The sequence below is a fragment of the Cyprinodon tularosa genome, unplaced genomic scaffold (genome assembly GCF_016077235.1).
Source record: "Cyprinodon tularosa strain WSP-4 unplaced genomic scaffold, ASM1607723v1 ctg652, whole genome shotgun sequence".
NCBI classification, from domain to species: domain Eukaryota; kingdom Metazoa; phylum Chordata; class Actinopteri; order Cyprinodontiformes; family Cyprinodontidae; genus Cyprinodon; species Cyprinodon tularosa.
Window position 1 is genome coordinate 277,501 of NW_024039399.1, and position 13,869 is coordinate 291,369.

Here is a 13,869-nt window from a genome sequence, read left to right on the forward strand (position 1 = left end):
GAGGGAGAGAAGGCGGAACCTAAGGCAGAACAACCAATGAGAGTGGAGTTAAACAGCACAGCACAGTTCCATGCGCTGCTACATGAAAGGGACAGGAGAGACCAGGCAGAGGAGCTGCGAGAGGAAAATAAGTTATTGCTGCAACAACTACTGCTGTAAATTATAAATATGTTGCTCACATCCAATTATTGGTAGGGACAATTAGGTCGGTTCAAAATTTTGGTAGGGACATGTCCCTATGGTCCCTATGCAAACCTACGCCCATGGGGTAAACAGAAGAGGCTGAGGCTAGAAGACCATTTTTACCATAAGAACAGGTGAAGCGGCACAAGTGAAGTTTAGTTTAGACAGTTGTCAGGCAACATGCAGTGATTTCTAAATGTTTTAAATCAGGTTGGGTCTGGATTAGCCAGCAGGTGGGTCTGGATCCAGACCGTGGTCCGCTAATCCATGAGCTCTGGTCTAGTGGATGAAAAAGTGGTGGACTCGAAATTTCCCACAATACACCCTGAATAGAAGTGATCATCCATGGTCACTAGACGAGCTGATATATTCCATATTGCTTTGGAAGTGCTCTCTTCGCAAAACATTATTGGATCTGTTGTAGCAACGATAAACCCCATTTACGCTAACCTTGAAAAACCGTGCCGAGACCGGTACGTGCTCAGTAACTGAGATGACTTATCATGGAAAGCAAACTGAACTGAACCGAGATAGACACAACCGAACCAAGCTAACTGCAGACCAGTTCCAGAGGTGGGCTCGGCTTGGTTTTTCCCTGGCTCGGTTCTCTGACAACTAGAGCGCATGAGCAGAACTCGTCATCTCCGTCTGGCTGAACATCCCGATTCACTCTCCACTCCAGTAGTTGGCGGTAATGCCCCTCCGGAAGTTGCTTGCCAACCAACACAAAAAAGAAGATCAACAACAACTATAAAAAACAATCGAAATCTTCTCCACGCAACATTTTGATTTGCTTGATTCCCTCCTCCGTCTTCTTCTTCTTGTGTTTTATGGCGGTTGGCAAACAACTTTTGGTGCATTACCGCCACCAACTGCTTGATTTCCTCCTTCAATACTGGCAGTAATACCCCAGATAGTCATTAGTAATTACTGATGTTTCTTCGCACATATATTTGTTTTATTATTCAAATCTATGTTTTATTTTCCATTTTTTGTTAAGAAAAGATTGAAAGGGATAAAGCAGCCTCATTATTTTTTTACTGTGGTACTATCTTGTATATCTCTCACTTGTTGGGTCTTGCTCTAACGATGGTTAAGCTCTGCTTTGTACAAAGGGGAACCCAGATTCATCTTTTTATTGTTCATCATGTAGGAATACGCATAACATACTGGGTGATTATTTTTACTGAGTTCCTAATTGAATCTAATTTTGTTTTTCTTCATGTTTTGTCCAATCAGGAACCGGTGAAGTCAGAGGAGGGAAGGGACATGGCTAACCGGATCAATGCTTTCGGTTACCTGGAATGCTCAGCCAAGACAAAAGATGGTGTGAGGGAGGTTTTTGAGATGGCCACCAGAGCGGCGCTGCAGGCCAAGAGAAGAGGCAGGAAGAGCGGCTGCACTCTGCTATAGGGCAGCCATTGGAGTTCATGGTGGGAACGGAAAGGCCAGGCATTCCTTCTGGGTCCGCTTTTTCATCACAGCAGGCTAAATTTCAATTCTGTGTAACTGCAATGAGTAAAACATATTTCAATGACAGCCAAAGGGAAAATTAACCAAGAAAAAGGGAGAATTAGACATTTAATGTTATATATTTAGATATAAGCTAATATCTTAAACATAAGGATTCATTAAAAATTAATGAATCTTATTACGAATTAAAGCATCAAAAAAGAAGGTCAACATTACACCCACACCTGATCTAATGGCTTCATTTCATATTATTCCTACTGCAGGTTTTTTTATCTGGACCGCAGCTCGTCTAGTATGAAGCTGTATTTGATGGTCTGAATTCAGGCTTTAAGTTTGAGTCTGTTAAATAGGTGGAAATTATTCTGGCTACGCAGTTACAAAATATATGTTTCTACTCTTGTAGACTGCAGAGTATGAGATGATTTATGTTATAGATGTTTAATAAATGTCCTGATCCAACAGGATCTCTGAAGAAAACAAAAATCTTTGCCAGGAAAAGTAGAAAATCTGGATTACTATTGATCAAATCCATGTTAGAGATTACAGAAAGGGTGGCTGCTTAGGGAATTTTAAAGAATCTGGATTAAAGCCCTTTGATCAGTTCAGCATCTTTCACCCAAAATCTTATTTAGTTTAGTGCAAATTTCAGGTTAATTTTTTCTACCAGAATTTGATTCTTACTAGAATTTTCCACAAAAGCAGCCAATATGTGGCACAGTCTAAGATTAGGGAAAAAACAACCATGTGAAATCATTTGTGAGTCACACATACCCTTTGATTGTTACTGAGATATTTATGTGTGTATATTTCCATAAAAAGGGGAAATAATGAATACAGCAAAACTAAGCACATACTCTGAACTGTGTAGTGACAGCTTTTCAATATTTCTCAGCTTTTTCTGCATTTAAACACATCTGTAGTAAAGCAGATGTCATCTAACTCATATTAACGTGTTTATTTTGCTTGAAAAGTAAAATTGAATATTAAAGGAGAAGATTCCTAAGGTTTTTAATTGTGGGAAGGAGTGCCAGATGTTGGTAAAATGGAGGTCTCCATGTTCCATGTTGAGCTGATGTTTCAGTGTTTTCGGTAAAATGTGTCTCTACAGTCTTCCTGCAGAAACTGTTCTCAGCTTTTTCCTTACAGTCAGGTTCATGTTGGGCTTTTCATTTTCTTTGCTGGAAGAAAACCCTAAAAAACTAGTAAACAGAAAATAAGTCAACATGTCTGCGGAGTCATATGTCCTGCTGTTAAGCGATCCATTATACTGAGGCACTGAGACACATCTATGTACTGTAGTTCTCTGTTTATTTGAAATCATCGCTGATTTGAACGTAACGCCTTTCCTGTCTGCAAGCTAACTCACCTTCTTGTGTGTTTTCTGTTACCTTATGTGATATTCTACTGGCTTGGCTTGTATTTTATCAAACTTTAGGTCAGTGTCGTGTTCATTCTGGAAACATTTGATGGTGAATTCTGAAATGCACACAGCTCCTCAAGGATTTGTAAGACAATTATTCCTTTATACACAAACCTTTCTTGAAACGTCTGCAATTTTTAATGTATTTTAAAGGTAATAAAGTCTACAGAGAAATATACTGTTGTTCATTGTCTTATGCTATTTTAATAATGTAATATCAAGTGGAGTGTAGCACAGAGCTGTCTTCTAAAAAATGGCGTAAAGGCAAGGACCAGCTTCCTGTCTGAGTCAACCTGTGTTCTCTACCATGAGTAGGATCTGCTTCCTTCAGGCAGGAGACGTCGACTGGTTCTATGTCAGTTTATTTGTTTAGAAGAGTGATTCATGAAAAAATGCTGAACAGATGTGGGGGGGTTATCTGATATGAACCTTTCCTCCTCTGCTGCGATTAACGTTTAAACAACAGAATGATTAGGGAGGTTTACTTTTGTTTGTAACATTTAAAAATCTTACATTGTCACAATTCCTATCTGCATTTTACCGAGCAAAAAAATAACTTAAAGTAAAATGTTCCTGAAAAGGTGATATTTGCAACTTATTTCAGTAGGTAAGAAAAATACTCATATGAATAAGACTTTAGCAGTTAAATAAGATTTTTTTTTAAGCTCCATTTTCTTATTTAGATGCAATATACTTATTTTAGGGGGCACAATTTTGATTTATAAGGCAAGTTTCCATTTTTGATCACTTGCATAGCCCTTACAAATGGAGTCCCACTGTCCCTCAGTGAGGTCTAGAAGCACAAGATCTATATCCAGCCATTTAGCAAAGAAACTGCTACATGGCTGTACATCTTATTTTGGCATTTGATCAATTAGAGAGCCCTTGAATTATATATTTACTGTAAATTCAATTGGAAAAAAAAGTTAAGTCAAGAAAAGTTATTTAATAAGCCTAGGCAACAATTATATTTAGATTTGTAAACTAAAAAAATGTAATTGCCCTATCAGCATTATTGCCTCTAAGGTATGTTATGTTACTTATGTTGTACCAAAGAAATGTGTGTCTTTCACTCTCAGATTGTTTTTCATGTATTTCTCATAGAATCACTTTTGTTTTTTCTTAATATATTTAGGCAAGTTGGCATTTCTTTTTATTACATTTACATTGATTTTACCATCAAAATATCCATGTTACAAATTAATAAGGTCTTGTCCTGGATTCCAATAACAATATTAGATTGAAATTTGTATTTTCAAAAAATTTCCCAGAGTTCCCCATAAAGGGTTAAAAAAGCGTTTTTTTTTTTTTTTTTATCATTTTTAGATATTTTTTATGTTTCTGATATTTTATTGTGGAATTGGACCATTTCCTCTGTGTGTTGCTGAACTCGTGGAAAAGCAGTTGAAATATTCCACTTTCTGCAGGTGAAGGCACCTCCTCCTTGCGTTCTTATGATCGACAATCAGTTTCTTTCAACTCGTTGGTTTTAAAGTTTTGAGTGGAGATGAAAGAAACATGTCCTTTATAGGTCAGGACTCCCAGTTTATAATAAAGTTCCCTAAAGCCCTCCTCATTAAAGCTCTGATTAAAACCTGTAAATATTAGACAATATACTAATTGGGTGAACTAGCTTTTACATATTTGTGTTGCTTTTATGTAAAATTTAAGGAATGTAAAGCACGCTGAAAATTACAAAGGTGCCATATGATTAAGGTATTAAATCTTGGACAGATAGTTTGAGGAGTGAAAGAAGCTGTTTATGTCAGAAACTCCAAACCCTAAGCAGAAAGATGCCTCAGATTTCAGCTTTCATAAACATCCAGACCTCCATGAAAACCCATCCACACCATCCCGCATGAGCCAGGCTAATATCTGAAAACAAAACAACTTTCACAGCAGTTAAAGCTGTGATTTTTCTACCAGATTTACACATCTGGAAACTGGAATGTTGCTCCATTTTCATGTGAAAAAGGACAGAGACCATCTCAAAACAGAAAAGTCTTGAGTGGATCTGCAATCAGAGGCCTTTCTTTTTTTTAACTCTCCTCCATGATGTTGTTGAAGAAAAAGGCTCATCAGAACGGAGAGGAAGGATGACCTGCCCGCAATCTCGACTCCAACCAACCGAAGTATGGAGGATCAGACATGAAGTCCTCCTTCGTGTCCGATTCATTTCCTTCACAAAAGTGGCACCTCTTAAAGGAACCCTGTAGTCTTTGGGATTTATTACCAACAAGCATTGTTACAACAAGAAGTAATCACCTTTGCTTTTGTTTTAAAGGTGAGCTAACGGTTTATTTTGGATGTTAAATGTTCACACCACAGTCTGGATTTCTGTTAATGTCTCCAGGAGACATTTATTCATTATTTTCCTGAGATCAAATATTCCCATATAAATGACACAGTTCCAACATAATCTAAACATTTGGTTTTTAAAGGAATAGTCCAGTCAGCAGAGAATAATCAATGGATCATAAAACTAATACGTTCACAGTGATTTCATTAATTTAGTGTTAATCAGTAAAATAATGAGAACAATAATAATTTTTGCCCAAATATAGTAGCCCCTCCCTCCTGCCATCTTCTGGCAGTGACGTCACGGTGCGGTTAGCCTAGCGCCATTCTCCCCGCTTTACAAACAAAATCAATGGGAACTACTAGACACATCTGCAATCAACAACAATTATTGAAGATTTCCAGAGGACTTCACCATTGAAATTCACCAGAGCTATAGTGAAACTGACAATGCCCACGTGCATGGCAGCTAGATGTTGGAATACATCGGGTAAAAGTGGAAAAACAAAGTAGTTATTTTTTAAAAAAGCTTTTATTTCACCTTTCTGATTCCTGATCCTCCACAGACGGGTTGGTCGTTGGATCGCCAACTTAAAGAGGGAGGATTTACCATCGAACTTCTGGCCAGAGAAAAAACACGTAATATGTAGCCAACATTTGGAAGAAGAATGTTTTCAAGATGACTTGGATAATAGCGCGTTGTGACAAACACCAGATACAGCACTGGGACTTGATCAACAGCCGATACCGCACTGTGACGTCACAAACCAGTAGGTGGCAGTAGTGTTCTTTGACAAACATGGATGCCTCCAATAAAGCACATTCAAATGAAAATTACTCTTAAATTACTCTTAATTAAAAACGCTTATCATACACTGGAAAGACATCTATCTTCTCAAAATCTTGATAGTGGCAGCTAAAAAAGCGATTACCAGAAAATGGTTTAAAAGGGACCCCCCATGCCTGACGCAATGGATTTTAATAGTAGAGGAAATCTTCACAATGGAGGAAATGACCTACCACCTCAGGATCAAGTACAAATACCAGAAAGAACAGTGGAGGAAATGGTTTGATTACACAAATCGGAAAGGACTTACCCTCAATAAGACTTGAACGACAGATAAACCTTTTTTAAGACTTGTGTGACCCCCACATCCACTAAACTCGGACTCTGTTATACCTTTGCTGTATTTTTATCGCCTTCTCCGTTCATATTTTTTAGTTTGTTTGTTTGTTTTAATGTAAAATTGAAAAAATAATAAATAAAAAGTTTAAAAAAAAAGAAACGCTTATCATTTATTGAACAGTATGTAATAACTTCATATTTAAAGTACTTTCAGAAATTTGAATTCTGAATTCCTTTAAATAACTTCTACCAAAGACGAAAAGGTAATTTCACTCAAAAAAAGCCAACAACTTTTAAACCATTTAAACAATTCAACATTTTAAGAGGCGTTTCATTGGTTCAATGTTCCTTCTCATCTTTTTTTCATCATTTGCAGTTTGTAAGAAATTTTGCAGTTAAACAGAGATATGAATTTATGCATAAAACCTTCTACTTCAATTCATCCTTTGCATTTGATCTGAACATGTGTGAGCACTGAGCATCGCTCATTGAAGTAAGCTAAACTTTGACAGTTAGGATATGCTGTCCTCTCTTTATACAGAAGCCCTCCCAGTGTTGAGATGGTCAGGATCCGTTCCTGTCCTCATCTGATTCACTGCCCTCGACGCTCTGCCTCCGGTTACTGAATCCACACCACCGAGTGGAAACCAAGGTGGCGTTTCTTGTCTATAAGGTTTGATGGAGTCCTGTTACAAATTCTTGATAATATGGCTCTGAAACAGAAGCATCATTTAGCATGAAATATTTGACTTGGTCATTCATGTCATCAGCTGAAAACGGTGCAGAAAGCAACACACCTGTGTCCGGTTCAACAAACGAGTGTCGGATGAGGAAGTCTAGGACGACCATGGCAGAGTTGGGCTTGAAGTCATCAGTGGCTAGCAGTTCCTTCACCTGAAACAGGATGAAGCTTTCTGAGGCAGATTCTCTAGATCCCTCTGAGAACATAGGACTGTCTGAGAACCAACCTTTTCTATTGGCAGCAGGTAGAATTCCTGAACTTCTCCATCTCCTATGCGTGGCTTGAAGTCCAGAGGGAGCTCCAAGTCAAAGACAAACTGGCTCTCTGGGAACACCCCCTCTTCATCTTCATAGGTGTAGCTGCCAAACGTGAGCCAGTGGTTAAAGGGAGACATTTGCCTGTTTGATCTAAAGTAAATTCCTCAAGATAACAAATTCAGTCATGCTCTTGATTTTTGTCTTTTAAGTCCTCTTCCCTATGGAACCAGGCTTCCATCACTTTTTTTTTTACATAACATTCAAGCACAAATATGTTGAATAAATAAAATGAATAGATTAACTTGTTTGAATAGTTTTCCAGGTTAAAAAATGTGAAGCATCAAATAGTGAAATCCATATGAGGAGTGAAGGTTTTAAAGGAAAAGTCCAGTCAGCAAGGAGTGATCAATGGATCATTATTTATATCTAAAACAAATACGTTCACGGTGATCTAATTAATTTAGCCTTAATCAGTAAAAAATTAAAAATAAAAATTTTCGACATAATCACAGAGTCTGAGAGCGGCCATTTTTGCCCAAATATAGTAACCCCTCCCTCCTGCCATCTGCCGGCAGTGACGTCACGGTGCGATAAGCCTAGCGCCATTCTCCCCGCTTTACAAGCAAAATCAATGGGAACTACTAGACACATCTGCAATCAACAACAATTATTGAAGATTTCCAGAGGACTTAACCACTGAAATTCACCAGAGCTATAGTGAAACTGACAATGCCCACGTGCATGGCATACATCGGGAAAAATTTAAGAAAAAAATTTGTTATTTCACCTTTCCAATTCCTGATCCTCAACGGACGGGTTCGTCGTTGAATTGCCAACTTGAAGAGGGAGGATTTGCCCTCAAACTTCCGGCCAGAAGAAGAATTGTGACAAACACCAGATGCAGCACTGGGGCTTGATCAACAGCCGATACCGCACCGTCACAAACAAGTGGGTGGCAGTAGTGTTTTTTTTTTTTATGGCACTAGTGGCGCGTTTTTCTGACAGTAGGCTGACAGTAAAGGGGGTATGAGAGAGAGGTAGAGACATGCGGCAAAGGAGAACAGGCCAGATTCGAACCCGGGTCGAACGCACTATCCACTGCTCCACCTGCACACCCTCAGTAGAGTTCTTTGACAAACATGGATGCCTCCAGTAAAGCACATTCAAATGAAAATTACTCTTAGTTAAAAACACTTATCATTTTTTGAACAGTATGAAACAAATGTAATATTTAAAATACTTTCAGAAGTTTGAATTCTGAATATAACCATACTTTTCCTCTTTAAATCAGCTTCAGCTGGAAACAGTAGAAGAATCTGTTTGTTTTTCTATCAACATTAAGGAATATGAAGGGAATTTTAATAAAAACATTAAAAGATCTCCACTAGTCTAAATCCTCCTCCTTCAGATGTTTGATTTTGTGGTGGACTTTAATAATAATACAAAAGACCTCAGATGTTCTCCTCCTGGTAGTCAAGGTGTCAGAAAATAGTATAATCTGGTAATATGCTTAAATTACAGCAAGTAGAAAATAAATAGATGAGATAAGATAACAGCGAAAGATCCACTAAAGTCAGACCACTAGATGAACAGATGCGATTAGTCAAAGGGAAGATGAGGAGTGGGCCAGCAGGGATAAGTAACACCTCCTGTTGTCCTTCAACTTCTCTACTGAGGGATTATGAGCAGAATTCAGCTCACCTCACAGTTGATACGGGATGAGCCTTTATGGCTATGTCTGCTGGGATGCATGCCTCCTCTTCACACTCTTTAATCAGAGTGTATTTGATTCCAGCATCAGCAGCCAGACCTCCAGCCGCCTGAGGAGAGATGCCAACACTTCAGGAAATTCAATTCAATTCAGTTTCTTAATACAGCGCCAATTCACAACACGTCATCTCAAGGCATTCAAAGTTTCCTATCTAAAGAAAAAACAGTTGATTGCATCGACTCATTGACTCGAAGGCAATCCTTTAACTACACATACTTGTAGCGACAGTGGAGAGGAAAAACTTCCTTTTAACAGGGAGAAACCTCCAGCAGAACCAGGCTCAGTGTGAGCGGCCATCTGCCGAGGCAGACTGGGGTTCAAGGAGAGAGAAGCAGAAATAGAAAAGGCAGCTGTAAAAGGCGGCCCAGTCCAGGAAACACACAGCCAGGCAGACGAGCTCTGAGCAAGCTCCCATGTCAGAGGATGATATAGCAGCACAGCTGCACATTTCCTCCATGGGTCTGAGTCTGATCACAACCATTTTCCATTTGTTGTAAAATGGTTGTGATCAACCAAAATGGTTTCAAAAATAATTATGGAAAGCTTGCATTCTTTTTAATAATTTCCCAAAATGGCTATTAAGGCTATTATAAAGGTTATTTGTCTTTCATGACAAAGTGATCTTCACCATCATTTAATTCCACATTTTTTACATTTTTGGCCTGAAATAGTAATTTTAGGATCTGAGAGATCTGATTCATTTGTTTTGGGTATTTTATTTTAAATGGCCATTGTGTCAGTTTCCATTTAAAATGTGATGAAGATCAACATGGTTTCCCAGTCTCCTGCTGCACCTACCATGTTGTCCAGCAGTCCAGGATACGTCTGCTTGGTAGCAGAGCGCCGGGCTAGCCACATGCTTATCTCCCCGCTGTCACTGATGGTGTATCCATTGATATGAACTCCATACCTCTTGACACCAAAAAGACCTTTGGAGTAACAGCAAAGTCAGATCAAACACCAACAGACTCCGCAGCTCTGGACTTAAAACGTTAAAACGTACTTGTAGCTGCTCTTTCCATCCACATCAGAGGCTGATCAGAGAACCTGGGCTTCACACTGTACCTCTGAAAAACAGGACCGCCTCAGATTGGATTATTGAAGCATGCATGGAAGTGATGCTACAGCCCAGAATCAACTTGCACAATTCTGAATCAGTAAAGTAACACAAAGTGAATGAATTAGAACAGATGTATGACACTTTAAATTGAGACTTAGTCATGTTTTATTGAAGAAAAATGCATCGTTGAAGATGAACTGTATAAAAAGTTATCCGACTCGTCTGACAAGAATTTAAATAAAAGTGATTCTGTTTAAGGTGATTTAGGAGGACAGTAGTTTACAAATACTAATATTACGTTGCATTTATATGAGTTGATCATACAGTAGCTTCATAAGCTTTTTTGGATAAATACACATTAGTGCTTCCTTTTCTGACATCATCGAAAACACAAGAAATGGGAAAGGATTCCAGTAGAATCGCAGACCTCCAAATGTCTGGTTTATCTTTGGGTAGAATGATGATTCGACGTCCCTGTGTTAAATTAAAAGACATCAAATGGGGAATAGGAAGCAAGGGAACATCCAGCTGTCAAAGCAGTCAAGAAGGAGATGGGTTGGTGTCCTGGAAACGAATGTGTTGGTGTGAAATGTGTATCAACCCAAGACTTAAAGGAAAAAACGTGTACGGGTGAAGAAGAACCTGGGAAGAAGGAGTCATCGTCCACAGAGAAACAGGGCCTGTGGATGGATCAGCTAAAACTGTAAATACTCCAAAAGAACTAAAATATAGTGATGGGTCCAGAAACACTGATGCATCGGTGCATGCATCCAGCCCAAAGGGCAAAACGCTGTCGTTTCAAGAAAGTCATGTGACCGATCGGGAGTTGTTTCTAATTGACTCACTAAACTGTGTTTAAAAAGAGCCCAGAATCAATCGGCACAATTCTGAATCAGTAAAGTAAGACAAAGTGAATGAATTAGAACAGATGTATGACACTTTAAAGGTGAGACTTAGTCATGTTTTATTGAAGAAAAATGCATCGTTGAAGATGAACTGTATAAAAAGTTATCTGAATGGTCTGACAAGAATTTAAATTCTCAAGTGATGAGGTTTGTTTACATAGATAATTTTACAGATAGTATTTATTAGTCTGTGTAGGGTATAGATTTCAGTACCGTCTCAGTTCATCTCTCTCAACTTGCCTTAGTTACTTTCGAGCGTAATGGGCGATCTCGCAATCGCTAGTTTGTTGGCTCTGCGCTGCCGTACCGCAAAGATGTCTGCCTCCATGGCTGCAAGACCCGCTCCTATGTAATTATAAATAACGAATTCTAAGGTAACGCAAATATTAAGGTTAGGAGGCTGAGCTCGTAGATGATGATAAATAACATAGTTATGTATAATATATTACATTTTTGACTGTATATCCCTGTAATTATTACACACTGTAGCTTTAACAGTTAGGACTGTTGTAGTTCCCACTTACTTGGCACACAAAAAAGAGCCTTTTGTGAGAACTAGTTCAAATGGTTGAAATATTCTTCCACAACAAATACTGCTTTGTGCTTTCCTTTATGGGTATTTGGCAAAAGTTTCATTTAAGATGGATTAGTGAATGATGGAGTGAGTAATTGGGAAAAGGCACTGAGCAAGTTTCAAAAATATAGAAAATGTTTATGTAGAAAACAGTGAATTGAATCATGGCAGGACAGACAGCTCTCTGGATGCTCAGAACCCCTAAACCTCTGATCCTTGAATCGACCCTGGTATTAGGGCATCAAATCAATTCAGTTTAGTCTGTCCTATCAGCTGCCTGTAGTGTCTTTAAATGCCCAGCAGGTGTCAGTATTCTGCGAGACAGTATCAATGCAGTTTAACAATGTGTCGAAACGCTTCAAGATGCTTCATGAAGACACCACTACTAAAATAAGTACTGATAATAGAACCGAGGTGTAGAATCTGACCTCATCCCTCCATCCTCTGAGGCAGCTTAGGGAGCTCTCCTGTCTGAGCTTCTGTAGAACTTCATCCACGGCCTCTGACCTTCTATCATAGCAGCCCAGGCTGGAACAGAGCGACACAGCGCCCTCTTGTGGTGGGGAGAACACATCAGTGTATGGTGTGAGCAGGGAGGCTACATGAGGAGGAATCCAGCCAACCTGGGCTCCGTCTATCTCAAACCTGAAGCAGCTGGACCGACCAGAACCTGCGGAGACAGCTCGTTAGAGACGGGCGGCTGAATATTGCTGAAGAACCGGATGTGCGGCGTTAAAACGAGCTACCTGCTAAATAAAAGTTGTTCATTCGTCGAAGCAGATGCAGGATTTTTTCAGACCAGCCGCTGGAAGCCATTTTAATTCAGCAGTCAGCTGTTCGGCACGCATGTGCACTGAACGGGACCCAGAAGTTACAGATTACTTAAACCATCCATCTGTGAATTAACACGTCAATTAAAAGTATATATATATATATTTTTTTTTTTAGCTTGTTAGTCTTGGTCCAAATTCCTTAATGGTTGGTGACTACAATGCACCAAAATGTTGTTTGCCAACCGCCATTCAAATCAATGGACTCTATGCACAGCTTCTTCTTCGTGTTTTATGGCGGTTGGCAAACAATTAAGAGGTGCATTACCGCCACCAACCAGTAATGAGTATGGATCAAGACAGACATGCTCAAAAAAAAAAAAAAAAAGGGGGAAAAAAAACCTAAATTCTTTTCATTAAACCTGTAGCCAATAAATAACGAAAAAGTAATCTTCCTTTAAATCTTCTTCCCACTGTTTTTGCCAATCTTCTCGGATCTTTCTTTTAAAAACTTTTAACTTCTATTTTACTCATATCAATTTTTATATCACTCTTACTTTGGTTTATTGCCATCTGCCTCAAGTTTTTGTATAACTTGATCCAACGACATATTCCTCATCCCCAAGAATTTTTCAGCTCCTTTAACAATGATTTTGATTTTCTCATTTTTATGTTTAACCTGGTCCGTGCAGTTAATAACATAAGCCACAAACAAAACAAGTTTGTCAAAGTCAACAGGGTTATAAACCCTGGTAGCTGCTCTGGTTCTCGCCTTAGTTCTTGAATGTTACTCACAGTTTCCTTTTGCTTTTCCTGAACCTTCTTTAATGCCTCAGCATAACTTAGGTTGTTTGTTGATTTCACTTTTTGAACCTCAACTGCTTTCTTCCTAACTTCACACCCTCCATATGTTGCTCTGTGCTCTCCACCACAATTACAGCATTTAACCTGAGTATTTTCACCACATTCTTGTATTTTGTGCTCCCCTCCACATTTAAAACATCTCTGTTTGCCCCTGCACACTGCAGCAATGTGACCATATATCTGACACTTGTAACACCGAAGTGGAGGAGGAACATAAGGCCTGACTGGATAGCACATGAAACCCACTTTAACTCTCTCTGGGACTTCTGGAGTAGCAAATTTCAGAAGCACAGATAAGCTGTCAACTCTCTCATTGTTCACCGTTTTCTGCAATCTCTTTATATCAATGACTTCAACATTATGGATGTTATGCTTTAATCTCTCCAGATCTTCATTAACCGGAATTCCGTAAATAACTCCTCGGGA

General features: G+C 38.9%; 2 protein-coding genes across 2 annotated transcripts in view; one reads left to right on the plus strand and one right to left on the minus strand.

The window, feature by feature from the left end:
• Window positions 1-3,252, plus strand: part of LOC119799189 (rho-related GTP-binding protein RhoA-C) — a 15,124-nt gene extending 11,872 nt beyond the window's left edge. Inside the window, exon 5 of the mRNA XM_038308992.1 lies at window positions 1,423-3,252. Within this exon, the coding sequence (XP_038164920.1) occupies window positions 1,423-1,596 (174 nt within the window). The 3' untranslated portion in view covers window positions 1,597-3,252. The remainder of the gene's footprint in view (window positions 1-1,422) is intronic.
• A 3,396-nt stretch (window positions 3,253-6,648) lies between these two features.
• On the minus strand, window positions 6,649-12,651 carry tpk2 (thiamin pyrophosphokinase 2). Its single transcript, XM_038308980.1, has 8 exons — window positions 12,556-12,651; window positions 12,238-12,479; window positions 10,274-10,337; window positions 10,069-10,199; window positions 9,201-9,319; window positions 7,469-7,601; window positions 7,298-7,394; window positions 6,649-7,213 (listed from the first exon to the last, which is right to left on the minus strand). The coding sequence occupies exons 1-8, from the start codon at window positions 12,623-12,625 to the stop codon at window positions 7,167-7,169; spliced, it is 903 nt and encodes a 300-aa protein (XP_038164908.1). The 5' UTR covers window positions 12,626-12,651; the 3' UTR covers window positions 6,649-7,166.
• Between the last annotated feature and the right edge of the window lie 1,218 nt (window positions 12,652-13,869).